Here is an 18,477-nt window from a genome sequence, read left to right as displayed (position 1 = left end):
TCTTTTGAAAACAAGTTGTATGTATGTATCATGTATGTATATGATCCCTCATGGCATCTTGCTGCAATCAGCAATCTGGCAGTACACGAATTAGATCAGAGAAACAAAGATGACAGAGAAATGGATGCAGTTACAGTATAGGAGATAGACCCAAGAATGGAGAAATTAAGCTAAATTCCCGCTCCTGATTTTTTTTTACCTTTCTGATTCATCTACTAGAGAAGTGGGCCAGGCTCTAGTAAAAGTGAATTACACCATGAAAGAAGAGTTCCTCCTCTGGTGACGAGTACAAAGGATGGAAAGGAGGCGAGATATGTAGATGACTTTGCCCCCATGAGTCACCTGAGGTGTAAAGGGCATGAAAGATTTCCATTTGCTCAACTATGTGTGATATCCGTGTCCACGGATGAGAAGCTGCAGACCATGAAGAAGCAAAGAACCTCTCTGTCACATGAGACGGTGTGTAATCTAACCCGTGTGACATACACAGAAACACTCACGGATAAGAAATAACACAGCGAAGGACATGTCTTCAAATATGACACCATGCAGCTACAGTTTTTACACTGTCATACTTAACACATGTGCACTCACACACACCTTCGTTTCCATATACACAACTATTTCATTTAGAAAGCTCAGGTCTTCATTAAAGGAAAATTTACAACAAATTGGACCAAATTCCCCCTGTCACTTTTAATGTGGGCTGCAACCATGCAGGGAAACAGAGACGAAGAGTGTGCGACGAATGCAAATTCCAGCGAGATTTGCGGGAAAAGTGACACACATGTTCTTTCTGTTTTCTTTTCGTATTTTCCAGTGCACTTAAAATTGTTATTTCATCTGCAATGTCTTCCAACCATTATTATAATCATTTAGTCTCTCAAAGATTGTCATCACCATTTTTTATCAGAACTCTAAACAGAATACTTTTGGAAGATCACATAATAACAGTTACTTTCCTCTACAATGAGAGTCCATTACTAGAATTGAAAATCACTTTTCAATGACGAGGAAGAGCCGTTTCACTTTTTAAAAATTTTTTTTTACTAATATTATGGTGGTAGCTTGCAATGGGGTAGAACGGTCACGACCTTCATGCCAGAGAGACAGAGACAGGCAGATGCTAAGGGCACTGTGAAATCTAGGCACGCCAAAAATCTGGTGAAAATTCACTTTCATTACAATTACATTCAAACAAATTATTACTATCAACTCTTCAAGTGAAACGGAAAGAGGAGTAAATTCAAATTCAATTAAATAAGCGAAGAGGAGCAGTGTGAATTAGTTTGAAATCAACGCTCATGCCCGGAGCATAAAAAGCGACATACTCAGTCACGAAAGCAAACGGAATGTAAACAAACAATGCTACAAGTACCAAGGTGGAGTTGCTTTGTAAAGGTACTGCATCAAAACACATAGTGCTAGGAATGAGTAATCTACATTAGGGATGGGCAACTACCTCCTTTTTAGTTTTGAGAAAAAAAAGTTTTGACAGTCTAAAATGCTTAAGTACGTGTAAAAAATAAAAAAAAAAAGCTTAATGTCGCTTTATTTCAGATGCCCACTTAAACCTCAGAAAATCTCAAAACAATCTCTACAGTATTTTGGATTTTATGGGCATTAAGTCTTTTTCTCCCCAAAAATGTTCACTATCAAGAAAATGTTTAAAAGGGGAATTCTACCCAAACATATTTTTTTCAAGAATATGTTCCCAGCAGGCCCACGAGTTGAAAGACGGCATTCTGATTAATATTGGGTTTCAGGAATAAGATTAAGCAGCAAAATCCACCCCTTATTAGAAATCTCAGGGGGCGGCCATTTTGTCACTTCTGTCGAAAACAAGGGAGGGAAACACAGAGTTGGGATCAGTGGTCACGTCTGGCCAATACATATTGTAGATGATCAACCCTAACACGCAGTTTGTGACGATTGGTTTCTCCAGTACAATCTGTTTTTTAGGTGTATTATGCCATTACAAATTCTTCTAATTAATACATTGCAATGGGAACAATGTGTCATAATTGTCTGGTAACTATTTTGATGCAAGAAAAGTGAGACACCAATTACATCAATAAGTCAAGATACTTTATAATGACTGTCAAAGGTGCAATGCACAAATCCTACTTTTGCATTGTTCAAAATTGGCCAGAAAAGCACATATCAATAATGCTAAAACTTTTCACTAACTTTAATAACTAACATGATGCAATTGATGCTACATATGATGACACTACAGCCGCAGAGTCCACAATTTCCATTGTATTACATCTTTTTCTTCTCTAAAGAACCCTTGGTCAATCTTATTAAAAATGAAATCAACTCAAACACATTTTATTCAAGAATAAGTTCCCAGCAGGCCCACTAGTTGAAACACGGCATTCTGATTAATATTGCATTTGTAGAAAATGAGTTAAGCAACAAAATCCACCCGTTATTAGCCATCTCCGGGGGCAGCTATTTTGTCACTTCTGTCGACTGAAAATGACATCACAACTGCTCAGGGCTCAGGTAACGACCAATCACGGCTCACTTGTTTTCTGAAGCTGAGCCATGACAAAACGGCGGCCCCCAGAGATGGCTAAAAAGATGTGGATTATTAACTCTTATTCCACAAACCCAATATTTATTAGAATGCCTTGTTTCAACTAGTGGGCCCTCATAGAACATATATTTGAAAAATATATGTTTGGGTTGACTTCCTCTTTAAAAGTGAATTCAGTCAGATGTTCCTCATTTCTCTTTCACCTTGAGAGCACAATGAAATTAAAAGAGAGCCAAATGATGCTAGATGATGATGTCTGCACTCATTTTTATGACAAGTGCTTGATACTTTTGTCAAGCATTATACTTTAAAATCAACTTTCAGCTAAACATTGACATAACTTTGAGCTGGTGTGTATACGTAGTTGTGCATATGATTGCAATCGGTAACACGCGCTGAGGGTTCAACTCCTACCTAAGGCACATGTTGGCTAGCCTTTCAATCTCTGTTTCCATGTGTTCTTGTAGCTCGCCGGGCCTGAGCAGCACTTGGCAGATGGGGCAGATTGGAGCCTGGCTGTCATACAGTGACATTTTCTTCTTACCTGGAAGCAACAAAGGAAATGTGAGTTAAAACAAGTGGTATTAATGCAGTTTGAGTAAATACAGCCAGCGACCTAAACAATTGTATCCTTGATCCTCGGACATATTACATCCACAGGCCCAGTGGCCAGCCTTTGGCAGCACATCATGGCCCTGGACTGACACATTTTATGACTTAAAGCCTTAGTATCAAGAATCATCTCACAATTTTACTCTTAGGGCTCTATTATTGTTTTTCTATAAATCTGCGCAAAGGCGTGTTAGACCAGTCTTGGTAATTTCGCAGATGTGAGCAAGCCAGCAAGGGCGATTTGCTCCATTGTGGCAGTTAACCCAGCCGACTCCATTCATCACCAATCAAAGTGGCTCCTTTTATTCCTGTTAAATGTGGCACAGTCACATCTTGGAGATGGAAAAAGACACAGCAATCCTTGCATGCATGGAGAATTGTCGCTGTGCTTGGCCAGTGTGGCAACAGACAACGTAAACGGGTACCCTCATTAAATGAAGTGGTGAGAACCGCTGATGACTTAAATATGGTCGCAGAGATCATCTATCTATCCATATATCCATCTATCCCCCATGCCAGCCAGAAACCTACCTATAATAACTACTATAATAATAAAATCATAATAACAATAATAATAACGATGCATTCATTGATTTCTACACTAATTCACAGGTTTGATGCCTGCTGGATTTATGAATGAACTCTGATGACACCAATGCACATGTCCATGAGGCTCAGGATGTGTCTGCCTGTGCCCCGATCAAATCACCAAAATCGCTTTAGATCAGGTGCACCCCAATTTAGACGTGGACTGACCAGGCAATCATTTTAGACGGACTTTCTGCCACCAAATTGACACTCGCCAGGCACATCTTCAAGGAAACACCTTCGTTATGCCGAAACACCCAGCATGGCGCAGAGCAGTCTGCCAAATTGGCAAACAGGCACAGTGAGCCTTGTGCCTGTACGAAAATCAGGATACGCCAGCACTTCCGCACGTGCCGTCTATGAAAATAGAACCCTTAGTCTTAGGTCAAGACAGTGAAAAGGGGATTAAAGACAGAGTCTGCCTTGGATGAGATAATGGTGTATAGACTCTGCCAACACTAGCTTACTTCATTGTCCTTGATCTCCAGGGTGCAGGGAGGGGCTCACCTGTATTTGTGGCTGCAAATGCGTGAACAGTGTGTATAAACTTGTGGCAGAAAAGTTGAATAATAATAGGTTCTTACATTAGCGATCATGTTCAAATACCCTATATTTAACCGATCAATTCCATTTTTTAGAGCACAAACAATAGGCTCCATCTCAGCCAGGATATCCTGCTCAGACAGATTGTCACCACGGCAACTAAAGTTTGAGGTAATGGGACTATTCTGTCTGTGGGATAGCTCATTTAAATGCCAACAAACAGACATACACTTCTGTTCTTACATACACCCTAAAAACAGTTGGGTTAAAGATAACACAATTTTGGGTCAAAACAGGACCGATCCACTACTTGGGTCAATTTGACCCAATTTTCTGGATTGCGTTTGCAGAAAACAACCCCAAAAACTGGGCTGTTTTATACTAAACAGCACAAGAAGCTGGGTCAAATTGACCCAATTTGTGGATTGGACCAATTTTGACCCAAATCGTGTTATTTTTAACCTGCAACTGTTTTTAGAGTGTACATTTGTACGGTATATTACACGTACTTTATGTAGGCTCACTTCCTTTTCCCAGAAGTGCTTGTGGACAATGGCCTCCCACTGAACATGCTACTTTCTTTTTTAAAAATCATCTTCTCTTTCCTTTTCTTTGCCTCATGCATGTCATTTGCAGTTTGTTCTGTGTTCACTTGTGTTTAAATCATCTCCTTTTTGTCTCATAATCACAACATATTTCTCTCTTCCGCTCCCGTGTTTCACTATTTTTCAGCACAGACACATCTACTCTCTCGCTGTCTCTTTATTGTTTTGGCAAGATAATTTGAGTCACGCTGAAGCTGTTGCTTTTCAGCTCGGCAGGCAAACAACAGAAAATGATCCAAACGTTTTCTGTGGTCTCTTTTTTTTTTTTTTTTTTTTTTTCCAAACAAACACGCCTAGTGGACATACAGGATATGCATTGGTATTTTTTTTAGTAATGGTTAAATATGTTGAATGCTGTTTTAAAACACTCAACAAACAGATGTGAAACATCACCATATATTAGCAAAATGTATTTTAAAATGTTAAAGTGCCACCCACCTTATTTATGTTGCAGTATACTTTTGTTGTTTCCCTTTTTACTTTTTTCCCCTTCTCTGTCAAATATTCCCTGAGGGATGTGAATGATTGTAGGAGGCAATGGACAGATAAATCCAGGGGAGGAGACGGAGATGGGTGGAAAGGGTATGTGTGGGGGGTGTTGAGGTATGGGGGGTGTTGTTCATGTCACACACTAGTCTTGTCAGTGGCTTAAAGATGATTAATGTCGGAACAGAGAGCGGACACACACGCATATGCACACGCACTCGCACGCACACATACATACATCCTTCTCACATGTCGTACTCTGCACCCCAAAGTAAAAAAAATAAAAAAAACAGGGTGCGTTTAATCTTTGGGAGCACAGGACATCACCAAGTGGATGGACGGAGCGAGAAATGAAGATGAGGAAGGAAGGAGGATGAGAAGTGATGAGGATGGAAGGAAAAGAAGACCGGGACAATAACACGGAAATAGGCCTGACAGGACTTTTTAGCGTTGAGATTCCTCAGAATGCCAAATGCTGACTGGTACAGCAAAGAAGGGATGGATGAATGCATGGATGGAGGAGAGGGGCAAGGAGGTGCACATGTCTCCGACAGCCGTGATTGAGAGCAGGCCGGATTGCCCCTAATGTACAAAGATGGATCGGCTCATCTTTATTTTCTTTCAATTGTCCCCCAGTACCCCGTCTCAACCCTCGGTATATCTCTCACTCCCTCCAGTTCACATTTTCCCAGTTTCATCCTAACCTCTAATCTTTCACACTTGTTCATCTCGTCTCTCAGTTTCATCTCCGTCACATGGTCCAAGAACTTCTCGGGTTTTGTTCACTTTGGAGAACGGAATGTCATCGAACAAATACACCCCAATAATTAGTATGCACAACATACATGCGGTGTTGTCGGGTAACATCATGTAGGCTACATCAGTTACTTAACTTAATATATAATAAGATTAAGTTTTATAACATGGACATAGTCTTTTTAACTTTCTTATATCTTCACAAGTTAGTTATAAATAATGTATATTTGGGATTAGTTAGAGCCCTGAAACCCTTTCTCTGTCGGAAACTTTGATGACGAAAACATGTTATTTCGATAAAAAAAAAAAAAAAAATTAAAACACACATACACACACACACGATTGTATTATTTCAGCCAGTAAAAATGTTAGTCAGATCTTAAACATCAACTGTAGTCACAAAGTCTGATTGAAATTGAGAGACCTTCTTTAAGATACCTTTCTTCAATAACATGGGATGCTGCCCGCACCTTGAGCCTAATGAGCAATCAAAGAGTCCAGATGGTGAGGAGGGAGAGATGCATCATACGGAAGAACGGTGAGCAAAGAAAAATTGGCCGTGTTTTTCCTTTGTCCTTTATCATTATCTTACTATTCCTCCTCAATTGTTTTCCCCCTTTTCACCTTTCTTTATTACCTGTACACTCATATTCTCGTTCCTCATTGCTTTGTGATGTTCTCTTTAACCCTGTTCATCCTTACGCACCAATACATTTGGACAAGCTTTGTCCTTTATTTTAGCAATGCTCTCTCTTCCTCTCTGTCTTCCCACCATGAAGCCTCACTCGTCCATCCCTGTGTTGCTTTGGTCCAGATGAAGTGGGAATCAATAGATGCAAGATAACGCAGGCTCCCAGTCGCAGACTACAATGGGCTGAGGTAAAAGGCCACCTCCAGAGAGGACAGGGATTGTCAGCTCAATACCCGCTCTCAATGGAAGCAAAGATAAAAAACCATTTGGGGTGCCCTCATGGCTCAGTGGGCTAAGAGGCACACCATGTACTCACAACACGGCTCCAAATCCCATTTAATGACCTGCACTGCGTGTCATCCCTTCACTTTTATCTCACCTATCATGCCAGTGTCTCAAGAAACACAGGATTGCTTTTGAAAGTCAAATTCCACATGCTGTAATTGTACACGTTCATACAGAAAATGTCATTTAATTTATATGAATTCATGCAAGATAAAGAGCTGCACCTTCCTTGAACTTTTATTTATTGTTTAGTTTATTTGTCTTTTATATCTTATATCACAGATTTAATTGCGTTGTAAATTACGAAACCAATTAGCTAATGAGGGCTCGGCATGTAAAATTGGATTTAAGTACAACAATAAGAGTGGGAAAAACAGAGGTCCAGATTTACGAGTTGGCACATACAGAGTATTTAGAGCTGTACACACACTGTCGCACTCTAACAAAACGCAAAACACACAAGCACTTTTCCCAAATGTAATTACACACATGTAGAGGCTGTTTTTCTGCCCTTGAACAACTGTCTTCTCCTTGTGTGTGCGTGAACAAACACACAGTTGCAATCCGGCCCTCTTTGTTGTTCGAATAAATGAGTTTTCTGACATGCATCAAGTGTTTACGCCTGCTTAGTCCTCTTTTTTCGCCTCCCACTTCTCTGCTCCCTTTTACGCCTCCTCCCACTGTTTGCCCGGCCAGTTAGCTATAACACCCGCCAACATTGGTAAACAAGGAAATCTCTCAGCTGCAGCCCAGCGCGTAACTGCATTACAGAGCCCGATAACCTCTTCAAATAATGTGCGATAAGGGGAATTTGATTTGATTCAGAGAAAAGGGAAAGAAGGCCACTTCTGTTTCCCCTCAATCACATCCTTTTACGTTCTTTCCTTGTTCCTCTTTCTTTTCATTTTCTCTCTCCTTTCACCACACAATTTTCTCCACACCTTTTCCTTTACTTAGCTTAAGGGGTCCAGGCCTCACCTTGTCTCAAATATCCCTCCAACCCACGTCTTCCCTCTCACCAGAATGACACCACTTCGCATCCGCAATCAAATAAATACCGCCAATGTGTCAGCCTTCATTTTCACTCTCCCCTCTTTTCTCGCCGGCAATAGAAGGTGAGGTGAGGGGGCCTCTGCAAAGCCATCATCTCCATAATGGTAAATATGAGCCCAAAACCAGGGACAGTATTAACACAAATGGGACTAGCAAGGTGTCTTCAAGAGACATGATATGTTTTTTTCCTAAGTGAGCTGTGATTTAAGCGAGCAAGACACGGGGCTGATTGTTGCCTCTGTGTGTGCTCATGTGCTAAATAGATGGGTCTGTGTGGCTCATTCAGAGGACATTTGATGAAATGGAACGGGGGGTCAACTTCAGTTTGCCACCCAGGTTGCGTTCCACTGCGCCATGTGTGCGTGCACGCTTCCAGCGGCTTGCCTCACAGGCGTGTGCGAGCGCTTGTGTGAATGTGCTTGCATGTTCACCCACACTGACAGTGATGCATGGCGCTTTTAAATAGCACTCCTCCACGCCCAGCTCAAAACTCATCACCGGGCTCTTTCACTATCCCGCCCGCGCCTCTCTCCCAGGGGTTGTCACTTTTAGAAAAGCAAATGAAATGTCGGCATGGTGGGGAGGCGGGATCAGGAGATGGCTGGATATAGGGATCAAGAGGGGACAGGTGTGTGTGTGGGTGTGTGTGTTTGTGTGTGCAAAGCTGGTTTCCTTCTGTTAAAGTCTGGAGAGTGGAAAGCTGTGCGTCTAAACATGCATGTTTTACAACAAGTGGTAGTGCAAAATAAAAATTACAAAATACCCTCACTGGGTGTTTCATTGGGTATACGTGTAATGAATGCGCGGACTAGAAGATTATTTGCATTTACAAAAATAATCCTGTTCAGTTTTGACTGGGCGGTCATGTAGTTTCATTGTTGCAGTTTGTAATTGTGTAGAACTGCACTGAATCATTCCGTGGCCAAAATATTAGAACCTATTATTGAACGCCACATGACCAAAACAACAACTGCAAAAATAAACATTGTTCACTGAATTCTAAGTATGTCAATTGCTAATAAAGATATCTTTTTCATTCAAGGCTTGTATTGGATGCATCGATTTTTTCAAGATCACATATGAAATGGTATTCATTTTAAGTCAGAATCCAGAAATAGTAAAAAAAAAAAAACAGACAAATTAGCACGTTATAAATAATCAGTTGACTCGTTTTCCTGGGCTCTGCAGATAAATGATGATCTGATGATTTTCCTGCACACGTGCGTTTTTGTGTGCATCAGCATGTGTAATGTGGGTATTACCCCTGGGACCTTGCTGCGCGTGTCTGTCTGAAAAAAACAGTAGTGGGATGCTGGAGAGGTTATCTCCAACCACTGACAGCTGTTTATTCAATCAATCACTGTGTCACATGTGTGTGAGTGTGTGAACGTGTGTTCATTTGTAATATAGTGAAGAAATAGTAAAGGAGACAGAAGTAAATTAATGGCGCATGAACCACTCACTGACCCAACAGAGTAAAGGGACATCAAGCCAGACTCTCTTTAAGAGAAAAGGCTGGGATAATTTCTAATAATGCATAAACTGAGGAAAGCAGTTGTAGGAGGGGATTATGACAGAATCCAAGTCAATGACTGTACCTAGACTTAACAGGAAAAAATAAATAATATACTGTACCTTGTACTACGAAGAATGCCTGGTCATTTTGTGTTTGTAAGCAGAACACAATGCTTAGCAGAAAAATTAGCACTGCAATCAATTGTGAGTAACACAACACGAGTTGGTTATCGGGTTTGCGATTGAATGCAATGCTACTGTCCACATTCCAAACCAGTGTGATTGCCCACTCTAAATTTGACATGTGAATCAGGTATAGAAGTCAGATTTTCTTCTAGTTAGCTTTGCTATTATTCTTGTAGCCTTGGTATACAAAATATATTCCGCCTATTAAAAAGTGACAGCAAGAGACCTATTCGGACTTTCTCTCCAGACAGCCTTTTTCATTTCACCTTCCTCAGCTGGCGATAAGAGGAGGGCCACCTAACGAAGAGGTGTGGGCGTGAGGCCTGTCGGTGCTCAAGTCATGTCAAAGGGTCTACCAAGCAACGTGTCGTCTGGCAGTGGCAGTGGGAGTATCAGCATGTAGGAAGCAGAGGCTCAGACTCAGCCTGAAAGCGGAAGTCAACCCAAACATTTTTTTTCAAGAATATGTTCTATGCAGGCCCACTAGTTGAAAAAGGCATTCTGATTAATATTGCGTTTGTGGAATATGAGTTAAGAAGCAAAATTCACCCATTTTTTGCCATATCCGGGGGCGGCCATATTGTCACTTCTGTCGGCTGAAAATGACATCAAAGTTGCTTGGGGCTCAGATAACGACCAATCATGGCTCAGCTTCAGAAAACAGGTGAGTTGTGATGGTTCGTTACCTGAGCCTTGAGCAACTGTGATGTCATTTTCAGCCGACAGATGTGACAAAATTTGATGGCTAAAAACGGGTGGATTAACTCTTTTTCCACAAATTCGACAAACACAATATTAATCAGAATGCCGTGTTTAGACTACTGGGCCCGCATAGAACATTGATTGGCAGCTTGTGTTGTTTGAAAGGATGTCATCATCTCTTGTCTTCAAATTTCATCTTTTTATATATATATATATATATATATATATATATATATATATATATATATATATATATATATATATATATATATATAAAAAAACAGAAAAAAACTCGGTGGGGTGGGGTTTGTGCACGACATTGCCATGTAAACTGCAATACTACCCCTTTTGCTTTATGTACTCGGCCGTGTGTTTGACGTGCAATTGGAGACCACCCTTGCACCTCCGGATCGTGCAGAATCACTGGTAGAGTTTAAAAATGAAAAAAAGACTTTAAATTGTGTTTGATTTAGACTGGCATGAAGAGACATACGTAGATCAACACTATGCTGTGGAGTCTACACATTAGGCTGCAACTTGCTATTTCGCTTTATATTCATGCACCGTATATAATTTTTTTATTCATTCCATCCACTTTAAAAAAAATCTCTTGTGATTCCATTATCCTCCTTCTGCACATTATCTCTCCCTCCTGCTGCTTTCATATGGTCTAGCAGCTGAATTAATTACCAAAGCCAATTAACGGTAGATTGGCTGATGTTTTAACTAATTAGCTATAATGAGGGTTGTGGATGCCCGCTTGATGTTAATTGAATCTTAACACAGAGGGAGGGAGAGCATAGGAGGAGGAGGGACAGATGGATGCATAGATAGATGGATCGAGGCATGTGCACAGTTTACACATGCATGTACATGAGTGGTTATTGACGATACTGTATGTGGACAGCAGCCACCCTGTCGGCAGACTTGTTTACTATTAACATTAGTGGCCTCCACAACAGAAGACATTTTGCATAAATGAAAACATAAAAAGATGCACATAAATAATTAAAGGGTATATATATATATATATATATATATATATATATATATATATATATATATATATATATATATATATATACATATATATATATATAAAATTTGGTTATATTTTTATCTCTCATATCATAACCTTCTATTACAGAAAACATCTGGATGGTACATGTTCGTTATTGCTATACGTGCCCGACAAAGAGGAGCGGCAGATTAAAATCTTAAATCAATGTCACACTGTCCTCTCAGTGCCAGATTATTGTCATCATATACCTGAGCTTCATTGTCACCTGCCATATAATAGCAGAGATGAGATGTGAAATTTACACAATGATTTAAAAGGATCTATGGGTTAACACAAATGCTTGGGGCCATCTAAATGGACTGAATATTTCTGTGTAAAGTGCCTGAGCTACAGATTTAGGTATCGTTTGGATTAAATAAATATAATCATGTCCTTTACTTAAGACTTATTTCCAACCCTTGGCAAAAAATATGGAATCACCAGTCTTGGAGGATGTCCAAGAAAAACATAAAGTCATTTCTAATGGTTACAGTTTCTGGCTTTAAGATAAACTAAAATAAATCAAGGAAAACGTGGTAGTCAGTAACAATTATTTGTTTAGACCAAGCAGAGGGAACTAAACATGGAAACACACAATTCTGAGGACAAAATTATGAAAACAACAACATCAAAGAACACTTCAACACACCGCTAGTACTTTGTTGTACAAACTTTGGCTTTTATAACAGTTCTCAGTTTGAGAGGCATGGCTTTAATGTCAAGTCTGGCTCCAACTTTCTCTGATTGCTTTTGTCAAATCAAGCTTCGCAGGTTGGAGCCTCATCGTAAGTGTCAACCCCAGGTGCACTGAATTTTACGAACGTTGTAATTTGCCCTTACAGATCTGTACATAATCTTACACATTATACGTTATTTTTGAATGGCCGCTGTCACGTGAACGGAAATCAGCGACGTACGGCATACATGTTTGAAAAGGTGTTTCCACCTGTACAAAATACGCTGGAAGTGTACAACCTGACAGGTATGACTAATGGACAATTTTCTTCAACTTCCACCAAAGATTTTCAATTCGATCGGGATCCAGACTATTTGCAGTCCATCACATTTCTTGAAGGAATGTCTTCAGTTTTTCTCTATGGCTCGATGCCTTTATCATTTTTAGGAAATTATGTCATCATCCCCAAATGTCCTTTCTATTGATGGAATAAAAAAGTGTCCAGTGTCCAAAATGTCAACGTAAACTTGTGCATTTATTGAAGATGTAATGAGAGCCATCTCCCCATTGCCTTTGCGTGTAGCCCCATATCATCAATGACTGTGGAAATGTGCTTGTTTTCAGGCCTCTTCATAAATCTTATTGGAACGGCACCAAACAAAAGATTTTGTCACTTCTGTCGACTGAAAATGACATCACACACCCTCAGGACTCAGGTAACGACCAATCGTAGCTCAGCTCCAGAAAACAGGTGACCCCTGAGGGTCTGTGACGTAATTTTGAGTCGACAGAAGTGACAAAATGGCCACCCCCGGAAGGGGCTAAAAATGGATGGATTTCCTGCTTAACTCCTATTTCATATGAATCATATTGCCTTGTTTCAACTAGTGGGCCTGCATAGAACATATTCTGGAAAAAAATATGTTTGGCTTGACTTCCACTTTAAGGTTTCTGTCTTGACGTTTTGACATCTTCTTTGGTCTACCGGTATACTTGCCTTTAAAGACCTTCCCATGTTGTTTGCCGAATGTAAACACCCAGCATCTTTTGCGATATTGGGTGATGATTTACCTTCTTTAAGAAATGTGTTAATCCTCTCCTTTGTTTCAATTGACATCTCTCATGTTGGAGCCATGATACATGTCAGTCCACTTGGTGCAACGGCTCTCCAATGTGTGATTACTCCTGTTTGCTGACTAATGAGCAGATCTAATATGATGCAGGTATTCATTTTGGAAATTTCCAGGATGATTCTATAATTTTTTTCCTTGGAATTGAGTGGTTCCATATTTTTTCCCCTCTGACTGATCTAATCATGCAACTGTTATTGACTGCTACATTTTTTGCTTGTTTTCTTAAAACCAGAAAGTTGCCATTTGAAATTACTTTAGTTTTGTGTCATGTCAGTAATCTGCTATCTTTTTTTGTTTCCTACAAATTTAAACAACTGAACAAATCTGATCAGTTTACACTGGTGATTCCATCATTTTTGCCAGGGGTTGTAGACATGTATTAGGTATTTAGACAACTTCATGAGCATGTCATTGAAATGACATTACTGAAAGTCAATTACAATATGCTGTGTATCTGAATGTCCTTATGTGTCACATTACGCAAAGTTATGACGTATCCCTGTCCTCCTTGTGTTACACCGTCTTGCTGATCGAAAGCATGAATACCGAAGGACTGTAAGGTGGCCATAAAAATCTGCATGGCCGTGTAAAAGGCTTAATGATTTTAAAGTTACACGAGAAAAGAGCCTGCAGTTTGTCTCATCTATCAACTCTAGCACCGGAGCCGTGGCCAAATGGCCCTGCCACCTAATCTGACTCTCAGTGATGCATGGCCCAACACTCCCTCCTTCTCAGTGCCTGACTGGATTTTTTGTGAATGCTGGGAGAGTCCCATATTCATAGAAATGCTACACTGCATCAAGACTATTTGTCTTCTTAGTCGTATTATATAACTTGTAAGTACACTAGGATAAATACTCAGAATACTGAAATTCAATCAAATAAACAAAAGCTTCTTTTCCAGATTTGTATCGGGGTATTTTCCTGAAAAAAGTTTTAAAGAGAGATTATAGAGACAAAGGACACGTCGTACTGATAGCAACAGAAGATACTGTATATCACTTACGAAGTGTCCATCAGATACATGCATATTATATGCATGGCATCTTGGATTGCTCTGTTGCTGTGATGTTTTGACAACCTCAATTTATTCCTTTTCAACTCGGCAGAATCTCCCAACATTCACTTGCAAATTTTTGAGGGAATTGCATTTCCTTGCTCGGAATAGCCTTCTGAATTCAACAAAAGAAGCCCCCCCCCCCAAAAACTCATCTAAAAATCTATCAGCGGCACCAAAAATTAGTCATGACAATCATGGCAGGTAAACCTTCTATTTCCTTTCAACAATGCCGAGAGAGGAAAACTAGGGCATTAGGACCCATGTTTTTTGGGGCTATTGGTGGGAAATAGCGATGTGCACCCATATAAAGATGTGCACCACAATAGCCAAATGTAAATCAGATAAATACAAGGAATTGATGTCATTCAAACAGCACTAGCCTGAAATCGGGTGAACCTTTTACACAGCAGATACAATTGTGTATGTGTGTGTGTCTCTGTGTGCAGGATTGTCAGCAACTGAGAAGAACCTATTTCCTCTTGCTGAATCCCTAGCTCTAAATGATGGATTGATATCTCTCTTGTCATGGATTATATGTGAATATGTGTGCGAGTGCATGAGCCCTCTCAGCCTCTTGCTGCCTCTCCTCTCAGGCCCTTATCAGCTCTTGTCACAAACAGAGGATAGGGGATAATCCTTCATACAAGGGTAGCAGTCTGGCCTTCCATCTATCTAGCTGTCTGTCTGTGCAATGTCCGCTATATTACCACCGCTCTCCGAAGTCCAGCTGGACTCCAAATAAAACACACCAATCGAGCTTCCTGCATTGCAGTAGTTTGTGTTGGCATGGTTCTGGTTTTTAGTTGGGTTTTTTTAGCACAATTTTAGTGTGCTGTGTTTGGTCATAATGTCTATCAATCTTGGCAAAGATTATCAATGAGTAAAAAAAAAAAATAGTTATATGATTTACATTCAACAGCCACGACATTAGATGCACCTGCGCAATCTGCATGTGGTGTATTAAAAAATCTGCCTTGTACCAAGGCATGTCAAGATGTTTTAAGGTATTAATGGCTGTATAATATTGTAGTTCTAGTTTGTATCCTTTCTCTCCTTTGCGGTTAAAGAATATAGCTAACATTGACAAACACCTCATATAGCCTGTACCGCAGTAAAATACAACTACAATAATAGTATACTGCTTTTCATAAAAGCATACAAATTGATACTTTAATTCAATCTCATGTACAGATGTACCCAATGAAGTGTCCAGAGAGTATATGTCTCTTCTACAGCCGTTTGCCATGACTTATCAAAAAAAAAAAAAAAAAAAAAAAAAACTTAAAAATTACAAAGTTAAAGCTTGCTGAACAATCTGATGCTTTGGACTGCTGGACTTGTGATCTGTGTGCTATCCGTGTGCCCCAAAACAGTGGGTGCTTTGGGTCACCTTGAGCTCTGACTTTGACTCAAGCATTGTGTTCATGAGCATTTACATTCTATAATTGGATTTTAAAGACACTAACAACATCTTAAATAAAACAGGCCAGACACAGTAAAGCAAAGCATCTCCTTTGCTCAATTGAGTATGAGAAACCACATACCGGTAGTAGCCGGATGAAATTGTGATATTTAAGTTTTACTACAATGAAATATCTCTGATGCACTGCAAGTAGTACCAATATGGGAATGGGAATAGATGCAGGTGCACTTGAGCAGATATAGGATGTTTATCTGGTGGACTGGCATGCTGTACAAGTCACACCATGAGGCTATTCCATGTACATCTGAAACTGTGTGTGTGTGTGTCTCATGAGTGGGTGCATGGGTGTGTGTGTGTGCATGTCTGCAATATGTGTGTGTACTTATGGGGCAATCAGACATGTGATTGCATCACAGTAGCAAATGGTTGTCATTGTGATCTTTATCATCATGCAATCCTTGCTCATCCACTTCCTCTCCTGGTGATAACATGGTGCCCAATAGAGGGCAATGTTTCACAACACTTCGTTGATGTTAGGTCTATGGCCTATAAGTAATATTTAAATATTCCACTTTTATATTAAATTCATATGATTTCTATTTCTATTATATCTTGATAATATTTGAAAAAAAAGTGGTCAAAATATAAATAAGTACAATCCTTCTCACATGCTTCTGAAAAACTCCTTGCAATGAGGCCTGTGGCTGCTGTAGTCCATCTACAAGACACAAGAAACACTCTGAAAGGACAAATCTTACAGCTCAGATCAATAGAGAATTAAACGGACTGAAATGGCTTCAGCCCACACATTAACTTGCCTTCTGTTTACTCACTATTTTTCTTTCCCATCTTTTCTAGTATCCTCCCCTCTTTCTTTTGTGTGTCTTGTCCTTCTCTAATAGCTAGGGCCCCTGACAAGCACACTCTTTCCAACAACTTGAGTGTGGGTTTTGGTGACAGAGAGCAGAATGAAATGTGTTCTGTTTTTTAGTTTGGGCTTCAAAAACGATGAGGTGAGCCAATGGTGCCCAAGACGGTCGGACCAAGTAATAGCAAATAGATGACAGCGGCTTGGAATACTCTCTCTGGATGCGCATGCACACACGCTGTCTGGGGACTCAAATCTCAGAGCAATTTTCAGGCTTGATGATTGGCAGCTTGCTCCGTATTCTTCCCTTACAAGACCTGATGATAACTCTTGTATCCCATTCCAGGTTTCCATGTCACCCTCTTTTCTCTTTTTCTGCCACTCTTCATCTTTTTTTTAGTTGCCGTGGCTTCCCTGAACAACCACAACCCCTTCTAACTGCCTCGTCTCATCCTTCTTTCTATCCTTCCCCTCCCACTGTCTCTTTCAGGGCACGATGTGGGCCTATTACAATGACAGTTGAGCTAAGGAACATTTATCACATGTGCGGCATGGTCTAGAGAGAAAGCCCTCAACAGGTCTAGCGGGGAAATACATAGACACATGTACACACACATTCATGCACAGTTTTAGGACAAACAGATTGTACCATGGGCATGCAACAACAACAAACTGCGTCCACATTCACATACACAAAATGCAACATAAACTATGCTTCTATTCTCAGATTTGGCAGTTAATTTAACACCATAGGACCACAACATATGTAGTTCAGGTAACCAGAGCCAACCCTAAAATAAATTAAGCCAAACTAAGAAAATGTAAGATTAGATCAACTAAACAAAGCTAAGCTAGGCTAACCGTATCTAACGTAATGAAACTAACGTAAAGTAAACTAAATGACTCAACTCAGCTACACTTTATATATACACTCCAACTTCATTATTTCTGCCAACTTTCTCACTCATTTGTCAATCTTGTTTTCCCACTCCAACAGGGAACGTCAGTAGCTATAGTCGCTGGGAAAGATGAGGGATGCTTTCTACCTGTCCATTTACATGTCAGCCTGACAATCAGTCTTCATCCTCTTTCGTTCATAGCATCTCTCTGTTTTTCAAACTGTCCACTTCACTGCTCTGACACAGAATAATAGTTGACTTCATTGTGATCAAATAATGAACCTTTTGTTTGTCACATAATATAGACACACAGTCACACACACAATGCCTTTTTGTTTTTGAGCATCATGGTACAGTCATATCCACAACTGAACCAGTGCAGGGCCGAGACTGGGACAAGGATGGGCTGAGGGGGAGTGGAGGGAGGTAAGGCATGAGGGGTGGAAGCCTGAAGAAGTGGGAGGGAGGAAGAAAGAGTGAGAGAGATGAATGTAAGATTAGGTTAGTTAGGTTAGGTTAAAATGGATGTGTAAAAGTATTTAAAAAATTAACAGAAGGAATAAAAGACAGAGACTTGGAGAGAAACAGCATGCTAATTACATTTTGGAAAAAAATACTCTAAAAATAGCTGGGTTAAAAATAACACAATTTGGGGTAAAACATGTATCGATATACTAATTGGGTCAATTTGACCCACTTTCTTGCATTGTTGTATATGAAACAGTTCAATTTGTGGGGTTGCATATGAAACAGTTCAATTTGTGGGGTTGCTTTATACAAAACTACCAATT

General features: G+C 40.0%; 1 protein-coding gene across 3 annotated transcripts in view; it reads right to left on the bottom strand.

Annotated features, from left to right (window-relative positions):
* The window catches only part of rnf220a (ring finger protein 220a), a 179,025-nt gene that overhangs the window by 46,607 nt on the left and 113,941 nt on the right, over positions 1–18,477 (bottom strand). For all 3 annotated transcript variants that reach the window (XM_086042683.1, XM_086042685.1, XM_086042684.1), the window contains exon 3: positions 2,960–3,089. In XM_086042683.1, coding sequence (XP_085898809.1) covers positions 2,960–3,089 — 130 coding nt within the window. The remainder of the gene's footprint in view (positions 1–2,959; positions 3,090–18,477) is intronic.

This window comes from Filicampus tigris, chromosome 10 (assembly GCF_054856515.1).
Source record: "Filicampus tigris isolate MCC_2025a chromosome 10, RoL_Ftig_1.0, whole genome shotgun sequence".
Lineage (NCBI taxonomy): Eukaryota > Metazoa > Chordata > Actinopteri > Syngnathiformes > Syngnathidae > Filicampus > Filicampus tigris.
Note: the sequence above shows the minus strand (reverse complement) of the source record. Positions and strands in the feature narration are given on the sequence as shown.